Source organism: Tamandua tetradactyla, chromosome 21 (assembly GCF_023851605.1).
Source record: "Tamandua tetradactyla isolate mTamTet1 chromosome 21, mTamTet1.pri, whole genome shotgun sequence".
Taxonomy (NCBI): domain Eukaryota; kingdom Metazoa; phylum Chordata; class Mammalia; order Pilosa; family Myrmecophagidae; genus Tamandua; species Tamandua tetradactyla.
In genome coordinates this window covers 27,531,465-27,554,520 of record NC_135347.1, presented here as the reverse complement: position 1 = coordinate 27,554,520, position 23,056 = coordinate 27,531,465, and the positions used below count along the sequence as shown (strand labels likewise).

General features: G+C 34.8%; 1 protein-coding gene across 3 annotated transcripts in view; it reads left to right on the top strand.

Moving 5' to 3' along the window:
• Positions 1 to 22,302, top strand: part of PPIP5K2 (diphosphoinositol pentakisphosphate kinase 2) — a 79,499-nt gene extending 57,197 nt beyond the window's left edge. For 2 of the 3 annotated variants that reach the window (XM_077139045.1, XM_077139046.1), the window contains 3 exons: positions 1,776 to 1,916; positions 4,518 to 4,643; positions 20,585 to 22,302. In XM_077139045.1, the coding sequence (XP_076995160.1) occupies positions 1,776 to 1,916; positions 4,518 to 4,643; positions 20,585 to 20,697 (380 nt within the window). In that variant the 3' untranslated portion in view covers positions 20,698 to 22,302. The remainder of the gene's footprint in view (positions 1 to 1,775; positions 1,917 to 4,517; positions 4,644 to 20,584) is intronic. The other variant, XM_077139047.1, reaches the window with a different exon arrangement.
• Positions 22,303 to 23,056: the final 754 nt, after the last annotated feature.

Genomic DNA, 23,056 nt, shown 5'->3' with positions numbered 1-23,056 from the left:
TCTATCTGTCCTATGAATTGTCATTTGACTCTTCCTTTCACTTTTTATTTCCCCTAACTTTCATGTTACTTCCATCTTTAACACATATCATGGACTTACCCGTCCCTTCATCTTTAGTCCAAGGAACATGGTGAAACAAGTTTCTTCTGACAGTGCTTTACCTTATTTTCTGGGCCTCTGTGCAGAACACCTACACCTCTTTAGGTGCTGGTCCATTTCCTCTGTGGAATTTCTAGGCTCCAGTGGTATGTTTTTATAGCTTCTAAACATGACAGCAGAGTGGCTTTTTAAATTGCTGCGCTAACCTTTTCGTTGTGCTTTTTTTTTTAAAAAAAAAAGTGTGCTGAAGATGGAAAAAATGTAGCCCAGAGGAACTTAATTATATTGTCATTTGTCTGTTATAAAATATAATGGGCAAATACAAGAAAACTAGTTGTTACAAAAGACTTATAAACATTCTGGTATAGGTGGGGGGGCTCACATCGTTAAGCTTAGTGTAATACAAAGAAAGGGTTTGCACTTATTTGCATGAATCTTGTATTTTTTAAAAATGTAAGAATTGTGCCAAGCCTAATTTCGTTAGTGCTTAACTTAGGTGCTTTAGCTGTTGTTATGATATTTTAGTGTTGTTTTATTTTGAGTATGTTTAATATTACTTCGTGTTTTGGTTTGTATCTGAAAATCAAACATACCAGCTTTGTATGTCCTTTGACTATCTTCATAGGAAGACTAAATTCCATTTTAACCAAAGAATTTCCCTATTCCAGCTGAGAATTAGGCAGTTCTTGGGTTAATATTTTCTCCCAAAATTAAGTAAATCAAATAATAGTCAGTGTTAAAATAAACATATGCCTGTTGAAGCAGAGAGTTTTGCAGTCTATTATGATAAATTAGCTTTAATTTTTAAACAACATTTGGCTTTCTGTAAAAACCTTAATTTTTAATAGTTTATCAAAGCAATTTTAAAAGCCATTCAGTTGAATAAACTTTAAAAAAGCAGGTAGTTAAAAAAAAAAAAGAAATAGCCTATATCCTATGTGTATAAAAACATTAAACTCTTAAAGTGCTTTTGTTTTACTGATGGTATTAATACATATCTGCATGGTTGCTTCATGAAATTTTTGTATTTGTGTATTGTTGAATACAGATGTGTTTGTGTATTGTATTGCTTTTTACCCAGCCTAACTTTACTCAGCCAGCTATTTCCAATAATGGGTTATTGTGTTAATTTAATAAGGGTAGGCAAAATATGTTTTGAAATTTTATCATTGCTTTCAGATCACGCTGAAGAATATATTTTTGGCCTTGAGATGCCTAGGAAAGTATTTAAAAACACTCTTCACAAGTAATTATATAAGTGTTTTTCAATAAGAAGTTACCTTTAGCATCTGGCATCAGGGACATATTATAGCGTCAACGTATGTCACCTATTGAATACACCTGCCTTTAAAAAAAAAAAAAAACTTAAAAATTTTATGTTTGTCTGTTTCCCCGCCCCAGGTTTTGTCTTCAAGTATTCTAAGATTTTACCAAAATACAGAATAAAATAGTTTGCATGCTATACTCTGTGGTTACAGTTAAAATGATTTTTGTCACATCTTGTTCCAACTCCATTTTGCATAGCATCTGGTGTCATGACTTCAGAGATCTCTTGTGTTTGCATGTGATAGATTGAACAGATCTAAAGTATCCAATTTTAAGCTTTGGTCTTCTTCCTTTTTATGTTATGATTTTTTAAATATCCAACATTTTTGTTGTTTTTGTTTTGTTTCCAGGCTTTGAATTGTATTCCATGGTGCCATCTATTTGTCCTCTAGAAACTCTTCACAATGCCCTGTCTTTAAAGCAGGTGGATGAATTTCTTTCTTCCATTGCTTTTCCATCAAGTGAAGTTCCACGGAAGGCCCCTGAAATTTGTAAGAAGAGTTACCTTCATTATTATTATTTAATTATTGGACAGTAGATGTTACCTGAATATAAGAAAAATTATAAAATCTTAAACTCAAGTAATGGTAATGAATAGAATTTTAGGATGGGACGGGGTATAAAGGGATGTAATTAAGAATTTTCTGGTGTAATGTACAAGGTACCACTTTTCTTGACACCTTTCCAAAGTTTTGAGAAAGTGTATTTTATACCCCACATACCTTTAGAGAATTATAGTTGCATTAGCATCTAAAAGACTGAAAAACTATGGAACCCACATTTTCCAAAACTTATTTTTTGAGAAAATACTTTTTTTGGTAACACATTTAAATATCATGTAGCATTCTTCTGAAGGACATCGATTTGAGAAATGCTCGGGGCTACCTTTTTATGTGTGATTTGTGATGTGTCATCAGTGGGCCTTATTCAGCTCTGTAGAATCCTTTAGCACATTGGCAATTCCAGTTTAGGAGATGTTAGTTTTGAGAGAAAGAGTGGTCTGCTTATAGGTAGAAACCTTTTTGTAAGGTGCTATGAATATATCTGTTTCTTCCAAGAATAAAATAATATACTGGATTTCTTGGAATGAAAGACACTTACATGTTGCTGTTATTCTCTTCCCTTTCCTGGGTTACCTCATGGTATAAGAGCACACTGTTCATATTGTATTCTGTGCAGATGGTGCCCCTGTACTTGTCCAGTGTTGTCATCTTTCCCTTTTATCCTGTATTTGTTACTAGGAGCCAGCTTTCCATCATTCGTGATAATGAAGAGTTATCATGGTGTGAATATTCTAAAATATTTTACTCTAGGAATGGCTTTGGGAAGTAGGTTTTAACTTCAAATCGTTGTATGCATATTTGATTCTGCGGGTCGATAATACTCCAAATGAAATAACTTCTCCGAGCTGTAAAGTCACAGTCATGAAATTGAAGGGAAATACTTTTATGTTCTCTATAAATAGAGAATAGGTACTGCTCCTTTGTTGAATGCAATAGAAGGTCCAAATAAATTCTACTGTACCCTTCTGTATACTGGCTGTTTCCTAGGGTCAGGGATTTGAAATCTTAAAAAATAGAGATTAAAGAAAGATTGAATAAGTAAATAAGAACAAAAGGTAGGTATCAATTCTGCTTGGTGTTTAGATGATTTGCAATGAATTACTTGAAGCTAATAGCAGTAGTAATGACTTCTATTTATTTTAAGAGAATTTTAGTAGAATATTTGCAAAAAGGTAATCTTTTAAAGTTTATCTTGTGGTACTGTTTTTTTTTTCTTTTTCTTTTTTACGATGGCTTCATTTCTGTGGTTAGTGAATTCAGTTCATCATTAATATACCTAAATACCTATTATTTAGGTATATTAATGACAAAGAGGCCAAGTATATTACAGTCCCTTTCCAGTTGTTTTACCTAGCTTTCCTGTATATCCTGGTAAAATTATACCCTAGTCCTCTAGCTCTCTTAAAATTTTATACCATTAGTTATTAAGGGAGCTAAATGAGAAAATAAATGCGGTAAGTCTATTCGTATAATTGAATAAACCTTAGAGACTGGATAAACCTTAGAAGTTTGTTTAAACAAAAAACTTAGACACAGTTGAAGGAATCAACTAGTTAGTGGTCACATAAATCTAAAATCCAGGTTTTCTAAAGTATCATTTTTTTTCATTCTTTGTGAATGGTAAAGAAAATAGGTAGTAATTATGATTAAAGTATCTAAATCTTGGATTTTATAGAGTAATTACAGAAATAATATTTATTAATTACAGCATATTAGCATTTTTTACACTTAATTTTCTGAATTAACAAGAAAATAGCATCCTATACATAGAACCATATTATTTTGAGGCAGGGGGGTGGGCAGTATAACAAGGGAGAAGATATTTTTAAAATGGTAATCCTCTAGTTTCAAAACCTTTTTGTCCTGATCTTGGACCAAATTAATACGTTTTGTGGTAACTAGTAGATAGTTTACAATGGGTTACTGACAATTCAGATTGGGAGAAAAGGTGTGCGAAACTAATTAGGATAAGTTAGAAGTAGAAGTTAATAGAATTGGAGGAAAATTTAAGCAGAAAAGAGCCAAGTAATAATGTAATGCATCAGATAATATCTTAGGGACTTTTTCATTACTTGTATAGTTTCTTCATTGATGACTGCTTTGAGCTTCTGCCAGTGGAAATTATGTCCATTATTTGGAACTCTTCATCTTAAAGATTACCTATTCTGATACCAGGCAATAAAACAATGTCACCAGTTCTCTGCCATCCTTAAGAATCTGAGTTTCTAACAGCAGGATAAAATTAAAAACTGTTGCTCTGTTCTTATTGGTGTTTCTTTAGTATATAACTGTTAAAATATTTATTGTTTAAAATTTAAACAGTATTTATTTGGCTAAGGAAATGAGAGACATTTCTTTTTATAGGAGAGATTGTTTCCTGAATTTATTCTGCAAACTTGCTCTTTTTTTTTCTATTGATACTATGTATATTCTTAGGATACTAAATGTGTCATATATTTTTTACAAAGATTGTAAAAATAGAATTGGCAAGATATTATTGAATTACCATGTTCATTTATTTTTTTTCAGCATCTACGGCTTCACGTTCCAGTCCAGTAGTGAGAAGAAAAGTATCTTTAAATACATATACACCTGCAAAGATCCTCCCAACACCATCAGCTGCCTTAAAGAGTACTAAAGCAAGCAACAAACCAGGTTAGGAGTGTGTGTGGGTTTATGGATTTTGCACAGCAGTCAGAGGGGTGACAGTAGCTTGTTTTGCTTTTTAAATGAACTAGAGTTTTGATATTCAAAGGAAATTTTCTTTATTATATTGTAGTCTTTTATTTGGGCCTGGGGTAGGGTAAGGGCCAGAGAGGAAGGATATGATTACATGGGTTAAAAAATCTATTATTGTAGCCTGTTATAGATATTTTGTTTTTTGTTTTTTTTTTTTTTTGGTCTCTATTAATTGTTCCTTTATCCTCATCTATAAATAAAATATACTTCATTCTCCCACTTTTCTCTAAACTAAAGAACCATCTTCTTTTGCTTTTCTCTTGAACCTGTAATGTCATTTTATATGAAAGTATTTTTTCTCTTTACTCTCTTCCTTTTCAGTCTATTCAACCATCTTTTCTCAGCATTTTCTGTTTTGACTTTTTGGCACATTTGATTCTGTTTTTGATCCTCACGGAAATGCCCTTACTCTGGCTTCTAGGATAACTTGATGTTCTTCCTTCTACTTTTCTTATTTGATCTTCCTGCTTTCTTCTACTTTCCTGTCTCAGATGGGGATGTTCTACTCTGTTCTTTTTTCTTATTCTATCCGTTTTTCCTCAGAGAATTCCATATAGCTCTACAACTTTGATTATAATCTTGATAGAAATATCTTCCTTCTTTTCCTCCTTTTAGTAGCTTTGCTACTTATTAGCTGTATAACCTCGGACAGTGTCTTAGCCTCTCTGACCCTCAATTTCATAGTCACAAAACCAGGATAAGAATACCTCCCTTATAGGGTTGTCAGAAATGGATGCAATAACATGTATAAAATACTTGGCACACATAGTAGACACCCACTAAATGGTAGATGCTATTGTTGTTATGGTTATTGTTATCCTATAGCAAAACAGTTCTCTTCACTTCTCCCCAAATAAATCAGCCTAACACTCAGGTCATTTTTTTCTTCCTAAAATGTTTTTCCTTTTGCTTCCTGCCCTTCAAGACTCAATCCATCTGTCACCATTGTTGCATTTATAATTATCAAAGCAATAATTCCCATTAAACTCTGTACTACTAATTTGATCTATTAGATCTGATTGTAGCTCTCTCGGATTACCAGGCCTTGTAAGTTGGGGGCAATAACTTAAATAGAATTGAACTTTAAATCTCCTACATAATCAGTATGTGAAACTGCAGACAACGAGTAAGAATAATAAGTAAATGTAAATCACAATGGTGCATTTCACATACAACCCAAAGGTAATACTTGTATAGTTCTTTATATTACCAAGCACTTTTTTGTTAATTCTCATAGTTCTTACCATAACCTTAGAGGTTGATGCTATTTATGTGTCCGTTATAGATGAAGTAGCAGAAAAATTGTGACTTGTTCCAGTTCATATAGCTAGTAGTCAATAGACTTATGATATGTATGTTCACTGAATCAACAGAACATTGTTATCTTTGACATGTTAGAATAGTAATAATGGATTATGTTATACACATTTTTTATAATAAAGTTCAAATGGTATCATATTTGACATTTCAAATATTAAACTAACCTTGCATTCCTTGGGTTTCTCTTTGATTATGATGATGATTATTTTTTTAAATATGTCTTGCTGGACTTGTTTAATTTGGGGGATTTTTGCATGTATTCATGAAGGTTAGCCTGTAGTTTTCTTTTTTTTTTTTTTTTATGCTATATGGTGGAGGTCACATTTCATTCATTTTCCGTATGAGTATCCCTTTATTGCAGTACTGCTTGTTGAATTTGCATTTTGTTTTAGTTTGTTTACTTGTTGTTTGTTTGGAAAGTACATGGGCCAGGAATCAAATCTGGGTCTCCCACATGGCAGGCGAGAATTCTGCCACTGAAATACCCCCATACCCCCCAGTTTTCTTTTTTTGTAATATCTTCTTCAGGTTTTGGTATTGGTGTAACACTGGCCCAAGAATTATTTGGGAAGTATTTCCTCCTCTTCTGCCTTTTAAATGAGGTTTTGTAAGATTGTTATTTCTTCCTTGAATTCTTGAAACAATTCGCCTGTGAAACCATCTGAACCTGGAGTTTTCTTAATGGGAAGATTTTGTTAATGAATTATCTAACTTGTTAACTTTGTTGCTTATTATTCTTTCATACTGTATATGATAATAACCTCTGCCATTCATGCAACTGGTCACTTGTGATCACTTCTTTTCCTTAATCATTCTAGTTGGTTATTTATCAATTTTGTTAATTCTTTCAAAGAATCTTTGGCTTTGTTTTTCTGTTTTATATTTCATTGATTTCTGCTCTTTATCATTTTCTTCCTTCTATGTACTTTGGATTTATCTTCTTAGATTATTAATTGTCAGATAATTCTCTTATATAAACTGCTAAATCCTGAAGTTTCCTTCTAAGCATTTCTTTAGCTGCATATCACAAAATTTATGTTTTATTTTTGTTATTATCCAGTTAAAACATTTTCTAATTAATCTTGTGATTTCGTCTTTGAGTCAGGGAATATTTAGAATCATATTAGTTCATTTCAGAATATTTGGGGTTTTTCTAGGTGTCTGATTTACCAATGTATTTAATTCCATTGTGATTATGAAACATACACTGTAATTTCAGTTATTTTAAATTTGAGACATGTCTTAACATTTAGTCCATTTGAATGTACTGTGTGCACTAGAAAAGAATATTAATCTACAGTTCGTGAGTCTAATATTCTATTATTATCTACAAGGCAAAGGTGGTTGATAATGTTATTCAGATCTTCTATATATTTATACATTATTATTATTTTGGTCTTGTTCTGTCAGTTACTTAGATGTGTGCACTTATCTATTTCTCCCTGTTCTAATTTGCTAACTGGCGGAATGCAATATACCAGAAACAGAATGGCTTTTTAAAAAGGGGAATTGAATAAGTTGCTTGTTTACAGTTCTAAGGCTATAAAAATGTCCCAGCTAAAGCAAGACTATAGAAATGTCCAATCTAAGGCATCTAAGGAAAGATACCTTGGTTCAAGGAGACTGATAGGTTCAGGATTTCTCTCTCAGCTGGAAAGGCAGGTGGTGAACATGGCGGCATCTGCTGGCTTTCTCTCCTGGCTTCTTATTTCATGAAGCTCCACCAGGGGTGTTTACCTTCTACATCTCCAAAGTTCTTTAGCTGCGTGTGCTCTGTGATTCTTGAAGTTGTGCCAGGGCTCTCTCACAGTTCTGCAAAGGGACTCTATCTAAAATGCTTCCACTTTTAAAGGATTCTCAGTTAACTAATCAAGACCCACATGGAATGGATGGAGTCACAACTCCATGGAAGCCATCTAATCAAAAATTACCTCCCACAATTGGGTGGGTCACATCTCCACGGAGACAATCTAAAAGTGTTCACCGGCAATTATAGAACAAGGGTTAAAGGACATGGCTTTTCTGGGGTCCACAAATTCAAACTGGCATACTCCCTTTCATTCTGCCAGTTTTTGCTTTGTATATTTTGAAGCTTTATTATTAGGTGCATACATATGTGATTATTTTGTCATCTTAATGTGTTGACCCATTTATCATGAAACTGCCCTCTTAATTTCTAATAATACCTTGTCTCAAAGTGTATTTTATCTGATGTGAATATAGTGACTCCAAACTCTCATATACTTACCATCTGCATGGTATGGTCTTTTCCATCCATTTACATTCAACCAAGCTGTGTCATTCTATTTAAAGCAGAATTTTGGGGGGACGGTATATTTTGGGAATTTTTTTAAAGCCATTTAATAGTATCTGCTATTTTATAATTGCAGTGTTTAGTCCATTAACATTTTAGGTAATTATCAATATTGATTGGGTTAGGTCTACTATTTTATTTTACATTTGTTCCCTCTAATTATTATTCTATTTCGTCCTTCCTTCCTTATTTTTTATAATTTCATTTTAACTTATATATTGGCATTAGCTGTATCTCTTTGCAGTATTTTTTAGTGGTTACGTTAAATTACATTCCTAGATTTTCAATCTACTTAGAGTTAATTTCTTTACCATTTCAAGTAAAAGGGTAGACATCTTGCAGCCAGGTGGATTCATTTACTTTTTGCTCCCCCCAACCTTTACAAATAGTTATCCATATGTATTACTTATTATAAGCACTACGATATGTTATGATATTTACTTCAAACAGTCACGTGCATTTTAAAGAAACTGAGGAAAAGAAAATCTATTTATCCACGTATTTACTGCTTTCAATGCTGTTCGTTCCTTTCTAGAAATGTGTTCTGTCTGGGATTGTTTTTTTGTTGTTGTTTTGTTTTGTGTGTTTGTTTGTTTGCATGGGCAGGCACCAGGAATCAAACCCAGGTCTCCAGCGTGGCAGGCAAGAATTCTGCCACTGAGCCAACGTTGCACTGCCCCATTTGGTTTTATTTTTCTTCAACCTGAAGCTTTTTAGCATTTCTTATGCTGCACAGCTGCTAGTGATAAATTATTTTCATTTTATCTATAAAATCTTTATTTCACCTTGAAGGATAATTTCACTGGATATAGAATTCTGGGGACATTTTTTTCTTTCAGCACTTTAAAGATGTTTTTCTGTGGTCTGGCTTCCATCATTTCTCTTGAGAAATCAGAGTATACTTGAATTGTTCCCATATCTGCATTGGGTTATTTATATCTGCCCAATTTCACTGTTTCTCTTTATTTTTAGTTTTTAGCAGTTGAACTATCATGTGTTTAGGTCTGTTTTGTTTGTTTGTTTGTTTGTTTGTATTTTTGTTTTAGTAATTCTGGTTGCTGTTCATTCTTACCTGTCATATAAATTCTCCTTTAAAATTCATCCAGTATATTTTAATTTCAGATGCTTTGCTTTTTAGATCTGGACATTTTGTTTGAATCTTCAGTCTTCTTTATGGTTTCCTTTTTTTTTTTTTTTCTTTCTGCAGTGATCTACTAGCTTTTCATTAATTTTAAGTATTTTTTTCCCATTGTCCTCGGGCATAATTATAATAGGTGCATTAAAATCCTTGCTTCTTCATCTGGCTTATCTCAGGATTGGTCTCTGTTGATTGACCCATTCTTAAGAAGAAAGATATGCTTTCCTGTTTCTTCATGTATCAAACAATTTGATATTATATCCTGCACACTGTGAATGATATGTTATAGAAACTCTGGATTCTGTTATTTCTTTGTTCCTCCAAAGAGCATCAGTTTATTTATTTATTTTTAAGCTGAGTAAACTCGGTTGAACTCAGATTACAAAATTGTAACCCTTAAAGGGACTAGCATTTCAAACTTCAGTTCATTTTTCGCCTTAACTGGGTTGCTTAGAACTTGCTCTCCTCATAGCATAGATTTGATCAGGGCCTGTACAAAGAATTGGAACTCTCCTTTCTGGGATTTCCCACCTCTCTCTCTAGCAGCAGTAGTTGCCCCAGTCTTTTCTTCTGACTCTTCACACCAGAAAATTCAAATATAATATTGGCATTTTAGCTGTTCTACATGGTGGATACTGGGGTCTCTCCTCAGGCTGAACACTGTAAAAAAAAGAGCAATGTATCCCATGTTCTCTCTTCTTTGAAGTGTCAGTTGTTCTCCAGAATCTACCTGCTTTTGTTCACTCTTCAGTATCTTCAAGGGGTTCCTTTTCATCTCTTATCTGGAGATTATACTTGTTATCTGCGGGAGGATTGGTCTCATAGGAACTAACTCATTCATACCGGAAGTATAACTCCACCTTTTTAGTATTAAGCTCACTAGGCCTTAATATTGGTTTGGATATGGAAAGGTGAGTCCTATGCCAAGAACAGTTTCTAGTTTTCTAAACTTCTCATTTTTAGATAGTGGTGAAATAGAAGATACAGGAAGAAATAGATGTTTATAAGAAAAGAATGAGTTCACTTTTTTTGTTTTTAATATTTTTATTGACACTTCTTTACACACATACATTCCACACATGGTGTACAATCAGTGGCTCACAATCTCATCACATAGCTGTGTGTTCATCACCATGATCATTTTTTAGAACATTTGCATCACTCCAGAAAAGAAATAAAAAGAAAAAAGTAAAAACTCATACATACCACTTACCCTCCCTCTCATTGATCACTAGTATTTCCATCTATCCAATTTATTTTACCCCTTATCTCCACTATTGTTTATTTTTTTTCCTCATCAGTACAAACCCTGGATAAAAGGAGCATGAGACACAAGGTTTTCACAATCACACATTCACATTGTAAACATAATATATTTATTCAGTCATCTGCAAGAATCAAGGCTGTTGGAACACAGCTCAGCAGTTTCAGGCACTTCCTCCAGCCACTGCAATACACTATAAACTAAAAAGTGATATCTGTATAATACATAAGGATAACTTCTCCACTCTGTTTGAAATCTCTCAGCCACTGACACTTTATTTTGTCTCATTTCTCTCTTCCCTCTTTTGGTCAAGAAAGCTTTCTCAGTCCCTTCATGCCAGATCCCAGCTCATCCCCGGAGTTCTGTCCCATCTTGCTAGGGAGATTTACACCTCTAGGAGTTCTGTCCTATGTATGTGGGGGAAGGCAGTGAGCTCACCTGCTGAGTTGGCTTAGAGAAAGAGGGCACATCTCAGCAACAAAAGAGGTTCTCTGGGGTGACTCTAAGGCATAATTATAAGTAGGCTTAGCCTATCCTTTGCAGGAATAAGTTTCATAGGGGAGAACCCCAAGATTGAGGGCTCAACCTATTGATTTGTTTGTCCATACTGCTTGCTAGAATATCAGAAGTTCTCCAAATGGGGAAGTTGAATATTTCCTCCTTTCTCCCCAGTCCCCAAGAGGGACTTTGCAAATACTTCTTTATTCACTACCCAAATTGCTCTGGAATATTTTGGGACATCACACTAACCTGGACAAACCAACAAGATCTCATCCCCTATTTCAAAATTCCATGTTCTTAATGGTGTTTAACTAAACTGATCATACAAGTTAAATTAGGTAATGCACTACACAAGATATAAGTTTTGCACCAAATAAACAACTCTCCCTTTGGTCTCATACAGAAGTTGAGGTTTTAAAATATGGACAGTATCATCCTTTTCCCTGTATTCTGCTCTACCTTAGTCCTATCCAGATCAGCTTCATTCATATCTCTACTCAAAGTCTGATCACTTTTTAAACAGTTCCTGTATGTGTTACTGCTGACTTTCATAGCTTCAAAGCCCTGACTCTGAGTCTCAGGGGTCACATAAATACCCAAAGTTTCTGAAAACAGCCAGGTTTATACAAACAGCTCAGTATCTCAAAATTTAGAGATAACAGTTACAACTCCTGAATATATGTGACTGCTGTAAGAGCTTACAATCTCAGACCCTTTACAATAGGCCCCAACCTGAAAACCCCTGTTCTCAAGTTCAGTTCACTGAATTTTTAAATTGTAGTTAGTCCATATGATAGGGGCATGATACTATTTGTCTTCATGTTCTTGGCATTCCTCTCAACATGCAGTCCTTAAGGTTCATACACTTAGTTGCATGCCTTGCAATTTCATTCCTTCTTGCAGCTGCTCACTAGTCCATTGTACATATGCACCGTAGTTCCCCCTTCCATTCCTCCGTTGTACCTTTAGGCCACTTCAATCCATCATGAATCACGACCACTGCCACCATAAACACCAGTGTGCAAATGTCTATTCGTGTCCCCACACTCCAGGAAAATACTAAGCAACAGGGCTTCATGATCATATGGCAACCCCACCCCCAGCCTCCTGTGGAACCACCACATTGCACTCTAAGTGGCTACACCTTTGTTTCCCTACTGATAGTGAATAGGTACATCTCTTTCCTGCATTTTCTCCAGTGCTTGTTTCTCTCTGTTCGTTTTAAAATAGTTTTATTCACATATCATACAATCCAACCTAAGTATTTAGATATACCTTCACCACCATAATCTATATGAAGACATATCCTTTACTTCCACAAAGAATCCACACCCCTGATGCACACCCCTTACCCATTGACATTTAGTTTTGGCATAATGCCTTTGTTGCCTTCAGTGGGAGCACATTGCAGTGTAACTGCTGACTTTAGACCCTAGCTTGCATTGATTGTACTTCTTCCCATATACCATCATTTTCAGTACCTTGCAACGTTGGCATTCATTTGTTCTCCCTTATGCAGAAACATTTTTTTGTTTGTACATATGATCACCATCATTGTCCACTCTCGGCATTCCTAAATTACATGGTCATGGTCATAGTCTTTATCCTCTATCTTTCCTTCTGATTTCATATGTTCTCCCACAATCATACTTGCATTCAATACTTATATTATTATTAATAATATAATAATACTTATTGTGCGACTTTCAGGTAGTATTGTTTTATCCATTTCTGAATTTTACAATCATTCCTGCACAGTATGTATTCCTTCAACACCAAATGCCCAATCTCTACCCTTTTTATCTCTTCTGATAACTTGTATTCTTAACTTTAATTCTCAAAGTTCACTCATTAATGTTAGTTCATATCGTGAAACCATTCAGTATTTGACTTTTTTTTCTGGCTAATTTCACTCAGCATAATGTCCTTAATTTCATGCACATTGTTACATGCTTCATGACTTTATTCTGTCTTGCAGCTGTGTGTAATATTCCATCATATGTATATACCACAACTTGTTTAGAAATTCCTCCATTGTTGGACATTTGGGCTGTTTGCATCTCTTGACAATCGTAAATAAGACTGCTGTAAACACTGGTGTGCAGATGTCTGTTTGTGTCTTTGCCCTCAAGTCCTCTGAATTTATACTTAGTAATGGGATTACTGGATCATATGGCATTTCTATACTTAGCTTCCTGAGGAGCCGCCAAACTGCCTTCTAAAGCAGTTGTACCATTTTTACATTCTTATCAACCCACAGTTGATAAGTGTGCCTGTTTCTCCACATCCTCTCCAGCTCTTGTCGTTTCTATTTTTTTGATAACAGTCATTCTAGTGGGTGTCATATTGTTCTCATTCAAAAGCTGCCAGAATGCGATATACCAGAAATGGAGTGGCTTTTAAAAGGGAGAATTTAATAAGTTACAAGTTTACAGTTCTAAGGCTGTGAAAATGTCCAAATTAAAAACAAGTCTATAAAAATGTCCAAATTAAGGCACCAACAAGAGGTTACCTTCACTCAAAAAAGGCTGTGGAAGTTCAGGGTTTCTCAGCTGGAAAAGTACAAGGTAAACATGACAAGATCTCCTAGCTTTCTCTCTAGGCTTCTTGTTTCATGAAGCTTCCCTGGGAGCATATTCCTTCTTCATCTCCAAAGGTCTCTGGCTGTGTGGTCACTCAGGGTTCTCATGACTCTGAAGTTTATTCCAAAATGTTTCCTCTTTTAAAGGATTCCAGTAAATTAATCAAGCCCCACCTGGAATGGGTGGAGTCACATTTCCCTCTAATCAAATGTTAATACACACAATTGGGCATGTCACATCTCTGTGGAGATAATATAATCAAGTTTCCAACCTACATTATTGAGTGGTGAGTAAAAGAAACAGCTGCCTCCATGAGATGGATCAGAATTAAAACATGGCTTTTCTAGGGTACATAATCCTTTCAGACAACACACAGATGATGTGTCATTGTGGTTTTGATTTGCATTTCCCTAGTAGCCATTTGTATGAGCATCTTTTCATGTGCCTTTTAGCCATTTGTATTTACTCTTCTGCGAAGTGTCTGTTCATGTCTTTTGCCCATTTTTTTAATTGGGTTGTTTGTCTTCCTGTGGTTGAATTGAAGAATTTCTTTATATGTACTGAATACTAAATCCTTACCCAATGTGGGGTTTCCAAATACTGTCTCCCATTGCCTAGACTGCCTTTTTACTTTCTTGACAAACTTCCTTGATGCCCCAAAGTGTTTAATTTTGAAGAATTCCCATTTATCTGTTTTTTCAATGCTTGTGCTTTGGGTATAAGGTCTAGGAAATTGCTTCCTATTACATGTATTTCCCTACATTTTCTTTGAAAAATTTTATGATCTTAGCCCTAATGTTTAGGTCTTTCATCCATTTTGAGTTAATTTTTGTATACGGTATGAGATACAGATCCTCTTTCATTCTTTTGCATATGGATAGCCAGTTCTTCAAGCACCATTTATTGAAGAGGCAGCTCTATCCCAGTTGTGTTGGATTGACCGCCTTATCAAAGATCACTTGTCAATAGATGAGAGTGTCAGTATTTCTGAATACTCTGTTCAATTCCATTGGTCAGTATATCTGTCTTTATGCCAGTACCATGCTGTTTTGACCACTGTAGTTTTGTAATATGCTTTAAAGTCAGGTAGTATGTGACCTCCTACTTCATTTTTTTCTCAAGATATTTTTAGCTATTTGGGGCACACTACCCTTCCAAATAAATTTGGTTATTGGTTATTGGTTTTTTCTATTTCTGCAAAGTAAGTTTTGGGATTTTATTATTATTATTATTATTATTATTATTATTATTATTATTTATAATTCTTTTTCTTTTTACATGGGCAGGCACTGGGAATTGAACCCGGGTCCTCTGGCATGGCAGGCAAGCATTCTTGCCTGCTGAGCCACCGTGGCCCACCCAAGTTTTGGGATTTTAATTGGTATTGCATTAAACCTATAAGTCAGTTTAGGGAGAAATGACATCTTAACTATATACAGTCTTCGAATCCCTAAACATTGTATGCCCTTCCATTTATTTAGGTCTTCCATGATTTCTTTTAGGAATTGCTTCTATTTTTTCTGCATTTATCTTTTGTGTCCTTGATTAAATTTATTCCTAAATATTTGATTCTTTTGGTTGCTATTGCAAGTGGAATTTTGTCCTTGAATTCCTATTCAGATTGCTCATTACTAGTATATAGAAACGTTACTGATTTTTGTGTGTTAGTTTTGTACCCTGCCATTTTACTGTACTCATTTTTTAGCTTAGTAGCTTTGCTGTGGATTTTTAAGGTTTTCAACACATAGTATCATATCATGTGCAAACAGTGAGGGTTTTACTTCTTCCTTTCCTATTTGGATGCCTTTTATTTCTTTTTCTTGTTTGATTGCTCTGGCTAGAACTTCCAGCACAATGCTGAATAACAGTGGTGACAGTGGTATCCTTGTCTTATTCCTAATCTTAGAGGGAAAGCTTTCAATCTTTCTCCATTGAAGTTGATGTTACCTATGGGTTTTTCATATATTCCCTTTATCATATTGAGAAAGTTCCCTTCTGTTCCTATCCTGTGAAGTATTTTCATCAAGAAAGGATGTTGAATTTTGTCAAAAGCCTTTTCTGCATCATTCAAGATGATCATGTGGTTTTTCTGCTTTGATTTCTTGATACTGTGTGATTCATTAATTGATTTTCTTATGTTGATCCAGCCTTGCATATCTGGAATAAATCCCACTTGGTCATGCTGTATTTTGCTGCTAGATTCAATTTACATGTATTTTGCTGAAGATTTTTGCATCTACATTCATTAAAAGATTGGTCTGTAATTTTCTTTTCTTGTAGTATCTTTGTCTGGCTTCAGTATTAGGGTGATGTTGGCTTCATAGAATGAGTTAGGTAGCTTTCCCTCTTCTTCAGTTTTTTGGAAGAGCTTGAGCAGGATATTGATATTAGTTCTTTCTTGAATGCTTGGTAGAAGCCAAATGTGAAGCCATCTGGTTCTGGACTTTTCTTTTTGGGGAACTTCCTTATGACTGATTCAATCCCTTTACTTGTGCTTGGTTTGTTGAGGTCATCTGTTTCTTCTCGAGTCAGTGTTGGTTGTCATGCCTTTCTAGGAGGTTGTCCATTTCATCTACATTGTCCAGTTTATTAGCGTATAGTTGCTCATAGTATCCTCTCATTCCTTCCTTTATTTCTGAGAGGTCAGTCATTATGTCTCCTCTTCCATTTCTGATTTTATTTATTTGTGTCCTCTCTCTCTCTCTCTCTTTTTTTTTTTTTTTTTTTTTTTTTTTTTGGTTAGCCTAGCTAAGGGTCCATTGATTTTATTGATTTTCTCAATGAACCAACTTCTGGTTTTGTTGATTTTCTCGATTGTTTTCAGGTTCTCAATTTCATTCATTTATGCTCTAATCTTGTTATTTCTTTCCTTTTCTTTGCTTTGGGGTTATTTTTGCTGTTCTTTCTCTAGTTCTACAATGTAAACAGTTAATTCCTCAATTTTTGCTCCTTCTTTTTTTTAATATAGGCTTTTAAGGTCTCTTAGCGTTAAGTAAATTTGTCTTTTAGCACTGATTTTGCTGCATCCCATAAATTTTGATATGTTGTGTTTTCATGTTAATTTGCCTCTAGATATTGACTGATTTCCCTTGTAATTTCTTCCTTGATCCATTGGTTGTTCAAGATTGTGTTGTTTAGCTTGCATATATTCGTGAATTTTCTGGCCCCTCTGCCTGTTATTGATTTCTAACTTCATTCCACTACCCAGAAAGTGTTTTGTATGATTTCAGTCATTTCAAATTTATTGAGACTTGCTTTGTGACCCAGCTTATGGTCTGTCCTGGAGAATGATCCATGAGCACTTGAGGAAAATGTGTATTCTTCTGTAGTGGGATGTAATATTCAATGTCTGTTAATTCTAAATCATTTGTTGTATTATTCAAATTCTCTGTTTCTTTATTGATTCTCTGTCTAGATGTTCTATCCATTGATGAGAGCAGAGAATTGAAGTCTCCCGCTATTTTAGTAGAGGTGTCTATTTCTCCCTTCTGTTTTGTCAGAGTTTGCCTCAGGTACTTTGGAGCACTCTGGCTCAGTGCATAAATATTTATGATTGTTGTGTCTTCTTATTGAATTGTTCCTTTTATTAATACATAGTGTCCTTTGTCTCTTTTAATTATTTTACATTTAAAGTCTAATTTGTTGAATATTAGTATAGCTGTTCCTGCTCTTTTCTGATTGTTATTTGCTTGAAATATCTTTCCCCAACCTTTCACTTTCAACCTGTTTTTGTCCTATGGCCTAAAATGAGTCTTCTGTAGATAGCATGTGATGGATTCTGTTTTGTAATCCATTCTGCCAGTCTATGTGTTTTTTTTTTCACATGGGCAGGCACTGGGTAACGAACCCAGGTCCTCTGGCATGGCAGGCAAGCATCCTTGCCTGCTGAGCCACCATGGCCCTCCCAGTGTATGTCTTTTGATTGGGGAGGTTAAGCCATTAACATTTATTGTCATTACTGTAAAAGCAGTACTTTCTTCTACCATTTTGTCTTTTTGGATTTTACATATCATATCTATTTTTTTCTCTCTTTGCCTTTGCTAATGGTCTTTATTTCTATACTCTTTTCCAGATTTGTCTCTTCCCTTTTCCTCTCTGCCTGTAGTCCCCTTAGTATTTCTTGCAGAGCCAGTCTCTTGGTCACAAATTCTCTCAGTGATGGTTTCTCTGAAAATATTTTAATCTCCCCCTCATATTTGAAGGACAATTTTGCTGGATATAGAATTCTCAGTTGACAGTTTTTCTCTTTTAGAATCTTAAATATATCATACCACTGCCTTCTGGCCTCCATGGCTTCTGCTGAGAAATACACACATAGTCTTTTTGGGCTTCCCTTATATATGATGGATTGCTTTTGTCTTGCTGCCTTCAAAATTCTCTCTTTCTCTTTGACATTTGACAAATTGGTTAGTAAATGTCTTGGAATATGTCTGTTTGGATCTATTCTGTTTGGGATATGCTGCTCTTTTTGGATCTATGATTTTATGTCTTTCCTAAGACATGGGAGATTTTCAGTGATTATTTCCTCCCTTAGTCCTTCTTTCCTTTTCCCTACTCTTTTACTTCTGGGGCACCCATAACATGTATATTTGTGAACTTCATGTTGTCATTCAGTTCCCTGAGACTCTGCTCACATTTTTCCATTCTTTTCCCTATATTTTCTTTTGTATATTTGATTTAAGAAGTCTAGTCTTCTAGTTCATTAATTCTTTCTTCTGCCTCTTCAAATCTATTGTTGTAGGTTTACATTGTTTGTTTCTTCTCTTCAGTTGTGCTTTTCATTCCCATTAGTTCTGTGATTTGTTTTTTCAAACTTTCAAGTTATTTTTGTTTGCCCAGTGTCTTCTTTATATACTCCCTCAACTCATTGATTTGATTTTTGATGGGATTTTTCCATTCTGTTTGAACATCCTGGATTAGTTGTTTCTACTCCTGTATCCCATTTGGAGAGTTGGTTTATTCCTTTAACTGGGCCATATCTTTGATTTTCTTAGTATGGCTTATTTTTTGCTGGCATCTAGGCATTTGATTTCCTTAGTTAGTTTATTATGGAGGTTGTTTTCACTCTCTTACTTAGGATTTTCTCACTAGATGACTTTGTTCTCTGTCTGTTCTTTGGCATTGGGTTCAGTTTATCCTAGATTTCTATCATAGGTTCGGTTTAACTAATCAGAATTTTTTGTTTTTTGTTTTTGTTTGTCTGTTTCTTGCCCTGCCTATATGGAGCCTTTTTTTTTTTTTTTTTTTAATTGGGTTTCCTCAGATATTGTAGACCCCAGTCAGGTTTTGCCAGACCACACAGGCCCATGTCTCATGAGGAAAGAGTAGCCAGCATCAGTTTTCCCTGAGAATGAGACTCAGCAGGTTGTCAGACGTTCCTGTGAAGTCTGGACACTGTGCTTTTCCTATCAAGCCCAGCATGTGGTGCTTGTCAGTGATGTGGTGCCTTTAATTTCAGTAGACTCTCCCTGCCATTGGGGTGGATGGGACAGATGTGAGGTTGTAGGTTGGCTTTAATTGCTCAATTTTCCAGTCTCTGGGGCCTGAATTGTTGCAGGAAGGATTCCACTTGAGCTGAGACCCCACCTTTCTCTTGGGGAAGTTATACCCTTTAGGGAATTAGCTCTTTTCACCTGACTAGTTACTTTGTCTCTCAGACCAGCTTAATTCCACCCTTTCTTGGGGTAGTGCTAGAGCATGAGAGTGCTTCCTGTTCTATCTAATGAACTGCTAAGGAGTAGAAAAAAAGCTAAAAAAAGGAGACTTTAAAGTGCAGGATCCATGTTCCTTGGATTTGTCAATCAAGTGCTTAAGTTAGCAAGTGGCTGTGTTTCTACAGGCTCTATGTGCCCCTTTTTCTTGAGATCCAACCCTTTTCCAGTATTCTGTGCTGTCCAACTCAAAAAGCCTCTGATTTTTGTTTTTTGCCTTCCCTCAGCCCTGCCCCCTTTGTGCCAAGGCAAAAACTTCTTGTTCATTTGTGCTTATTCCAGGTTTATCTGTGCTGGAAACCTATTTTCAGTAGTCAGAATTTGTTAGTTAATTCTACAATTGGAGCTTGATTGAGCAAAGCCCTTGGTGTTAGTAAAGTCAGTCCCCTTGGGGAACCAGCCCGCCGTGCTCTTGGGGTAGGGGTGCCAGCCTCTACGGCTTACAGTTCTGTGTGGGTCTCAGCTGCTCTACCTGGTCCAGACTGGTATACACTGTATGTCCAGTCGCTGGTGTTCCCCCAGCAGTTGTTCTGTACCGTTCTAGCTGCTCTGGAGGATGAACTAAATTCCACATCTCACTATGCCACCATCTTTGTAACTCCTCATGCAGATTTTAACTGAACTTACTTTTAATCATGTTAAGTTTATGTTTCTTGTCAAGTGGCTACATAGAAATGGCTATTAAGCTGTTGGATGTATAGTTCTTAAGCTAAGGAAAAAGACCTGATCAGAAGTAAATATTTGAAGACCTTCAGCATAGTAGGTAGCAGTTAAAAACCATGGGAATGAATTCATTTCCCAGGAAGAATATAGAGTGAAAAGAGAAATTTGTTTTGTGAACACAGTCCATTAATATTGATGTTGAATTCTAAAGCATATAAGGTTAAATACGGTATAGTAAATATTTGCACCATTCATTTACATGATAATTATAATGAGAATTATTTTATCACCCAGCAGTAGTCTTTGAACTTGAATTGTTTGTCAAAATCTAAACTATTATTTTTTGGTTTTTTTTTTTGTACAGGTACCAGTGGACATTCTAGTGCAATTACTCCTAATACCTCATCTCGGAAAAAGAGCATAGCTAGCAAAACAGAAGTGCATGAACACAAAAAAACCTCTGGGAAGAAGAAATGAAATCTTAGCAGAAGCTAGAATTTCTTATAGAAATCACATTTAAGGGGAAAAAATAACATGTAATGAACCTTGACTAAAAATTGTCAAAGCAAGTAATTTGTGTTTCTCCTTATACATCTCTGTGTTCATTTTAAAACAGCTAGATGATTCTTTGTATATATTCAAGTAAATAACTTTAGTCATGATATAGAAATGTTTAAAACTATGTTTGTTAGCATTTCATGAGTAGCAAACCTTATGGTGATAAAGCTCTACCATTCTTCCTATCATGTTTACTTGTGCTTGTGGTGAAGAAAAGGAACGTAAAAACCAGTTGGCCTGTGACAGTGTCACAACAGTAATGGTACTTACCGAAGGGGCTGTTGAGGTGGCCTGTGTATACATTTCTGTTCTCATGACATTGCATCTTGGCTTTAAAAACATTTGACTTGTGCTGAAATTTGATAGCCAGGATATCATACTGGAGATTTTTTTAATTAAAGTATATTTCCAAAGAGATTTCATTAATCATTTAGATTAGAAGCTCTTTTTTCCCAGTTGTTAAAATGACGTATGCTGCAATATTTAATGACTGGAGTATTGGTGTATGGGATATTTTTTTCAATCTGAGCTTTGAATTTTTTTATTGTGTGTTATTTAAAATATTGCATTTATAACTGGGCTACCTACACGTTTGTGCGTATAAATTTGCATATTAATTTTTAGAAAATATTTTCTTTTTATATTTTTTTTATAAGGTGCTTTTGTTCATCAGGAAAATTTTTGCTTCATATATTGGCAAGTAAATACCTTTTGAATTTCTTTTTGAGATGTGATTGAAAAATCTATAAATGTTACAAATTATAAGTTCTTTTTAGATCTAAGGAACTCAGTTCAATGTTAGAATAGTATCTGTATTCTATAGTTAGTAGATTTTACATATAGCATCTGTGTTTACCATTTCCATTCTTTTCTCTAATGTGTCAGTTGATCTCAGAAAGTTTAAAGATTGAGCATTTCAAATAAATACTCTTTCCAAGTAGTTAGATTTTGAAGGGAAATTGAGATCAATGTGTTATGATTTCATCATTGATGTGAAAAACATTTTATTATCCTTGGTGCTTTTTCCCCCTGATGCGCAAATGATTATGAATCTACTTGAAATGACTTAAACTGTAAACCAAATAGTACAACCTGATAAATATTTCATGCATTGCAAGTTAGATAATATAAATCACTAAAACTTCAGCTCAAAGCTTATGTTTAGAAAAATAAATGTATTGAATTATCTTAGTATGATCACTGCTATTGTATTTCTTCAAAACAGACTAACTTTAAATCATTCTACATGAACTTTTAGAAAACAAGTATATTATGTGTTAGTTGTTTTAAAAGGTACCATATACAAAAAGTCACCAATATGTACAATTACATAAGTTCATATATACACATGAATGTGAATGTATTATGCAGAGACATGTCTTATAAACAGTTGAATGTACCTACATTTTCTGTCTGTGAAAATGTGATTAATATGTTTATTGTGGGGGTGAGGAATCTACTTTTGTTTTTTAAGTGAAGCTGAATTAAAATTTCAGTTTATTTCCAGAATCAGAGATTGGCTGAAGTTATTTTGTATTTCTGTGCTTTATCTCTTTACTTTTAGCTTTTAAAGAAGAATGAGGAAACCACTTTAATATTAAATGGTACTACTTTAGATTTTTGTTTTGGTTTGCTGAAGCTGGTGGAATGCAGTATACCAGAAATGGATTGACTTTTACAAAAGGAATTTATTAAGTTAAAAGTTACAATTCTGAGGCCATGAAAAATGTGCAAATTAAGGCATCAACAAGGAGTTGCCTTCATTCAAGAAGGCAAAGGCGACTTGGGGGTTCTCTTGCATGGGAAGGCATGTGGCAATGTCTGCTGGTCCCTCTCTCCTGGGCTGCCATTTCAGTGGCTTGCTTTCTCCTCCCTCAGCTTTTCTCTGGATTTCATCTCTTAGCTTCTCTTTTGGCTCTGTCCGGATTCTGACTTTTTCAGTTTCTATGGGTCCTTGCTTAGCATCTCCCTGGGCATTTCTGTCTCCAAGTATCTGCTTTTTCCAAAATGTTTCCCTCTGAAAGGGCTCTAGTAAGCAGATTAAGACCCACCTTGAATGCGTGGACTCACATCTCCATGGAAATCAAGTAGACCCAACAATAGGTCTACTCCCACAAGATTGAATTAAAAGAATATCGCTTTTCTGGGATACATAATGGTTTCAAACCAGCACAATATTAAATCACATTTCTTATTGGCCATACACATAGTAACATTCTATTTCATCAGTTATAAGAAAGTTTTTTTTCATATTTTAACATTCTTGAAATTGGAGTAC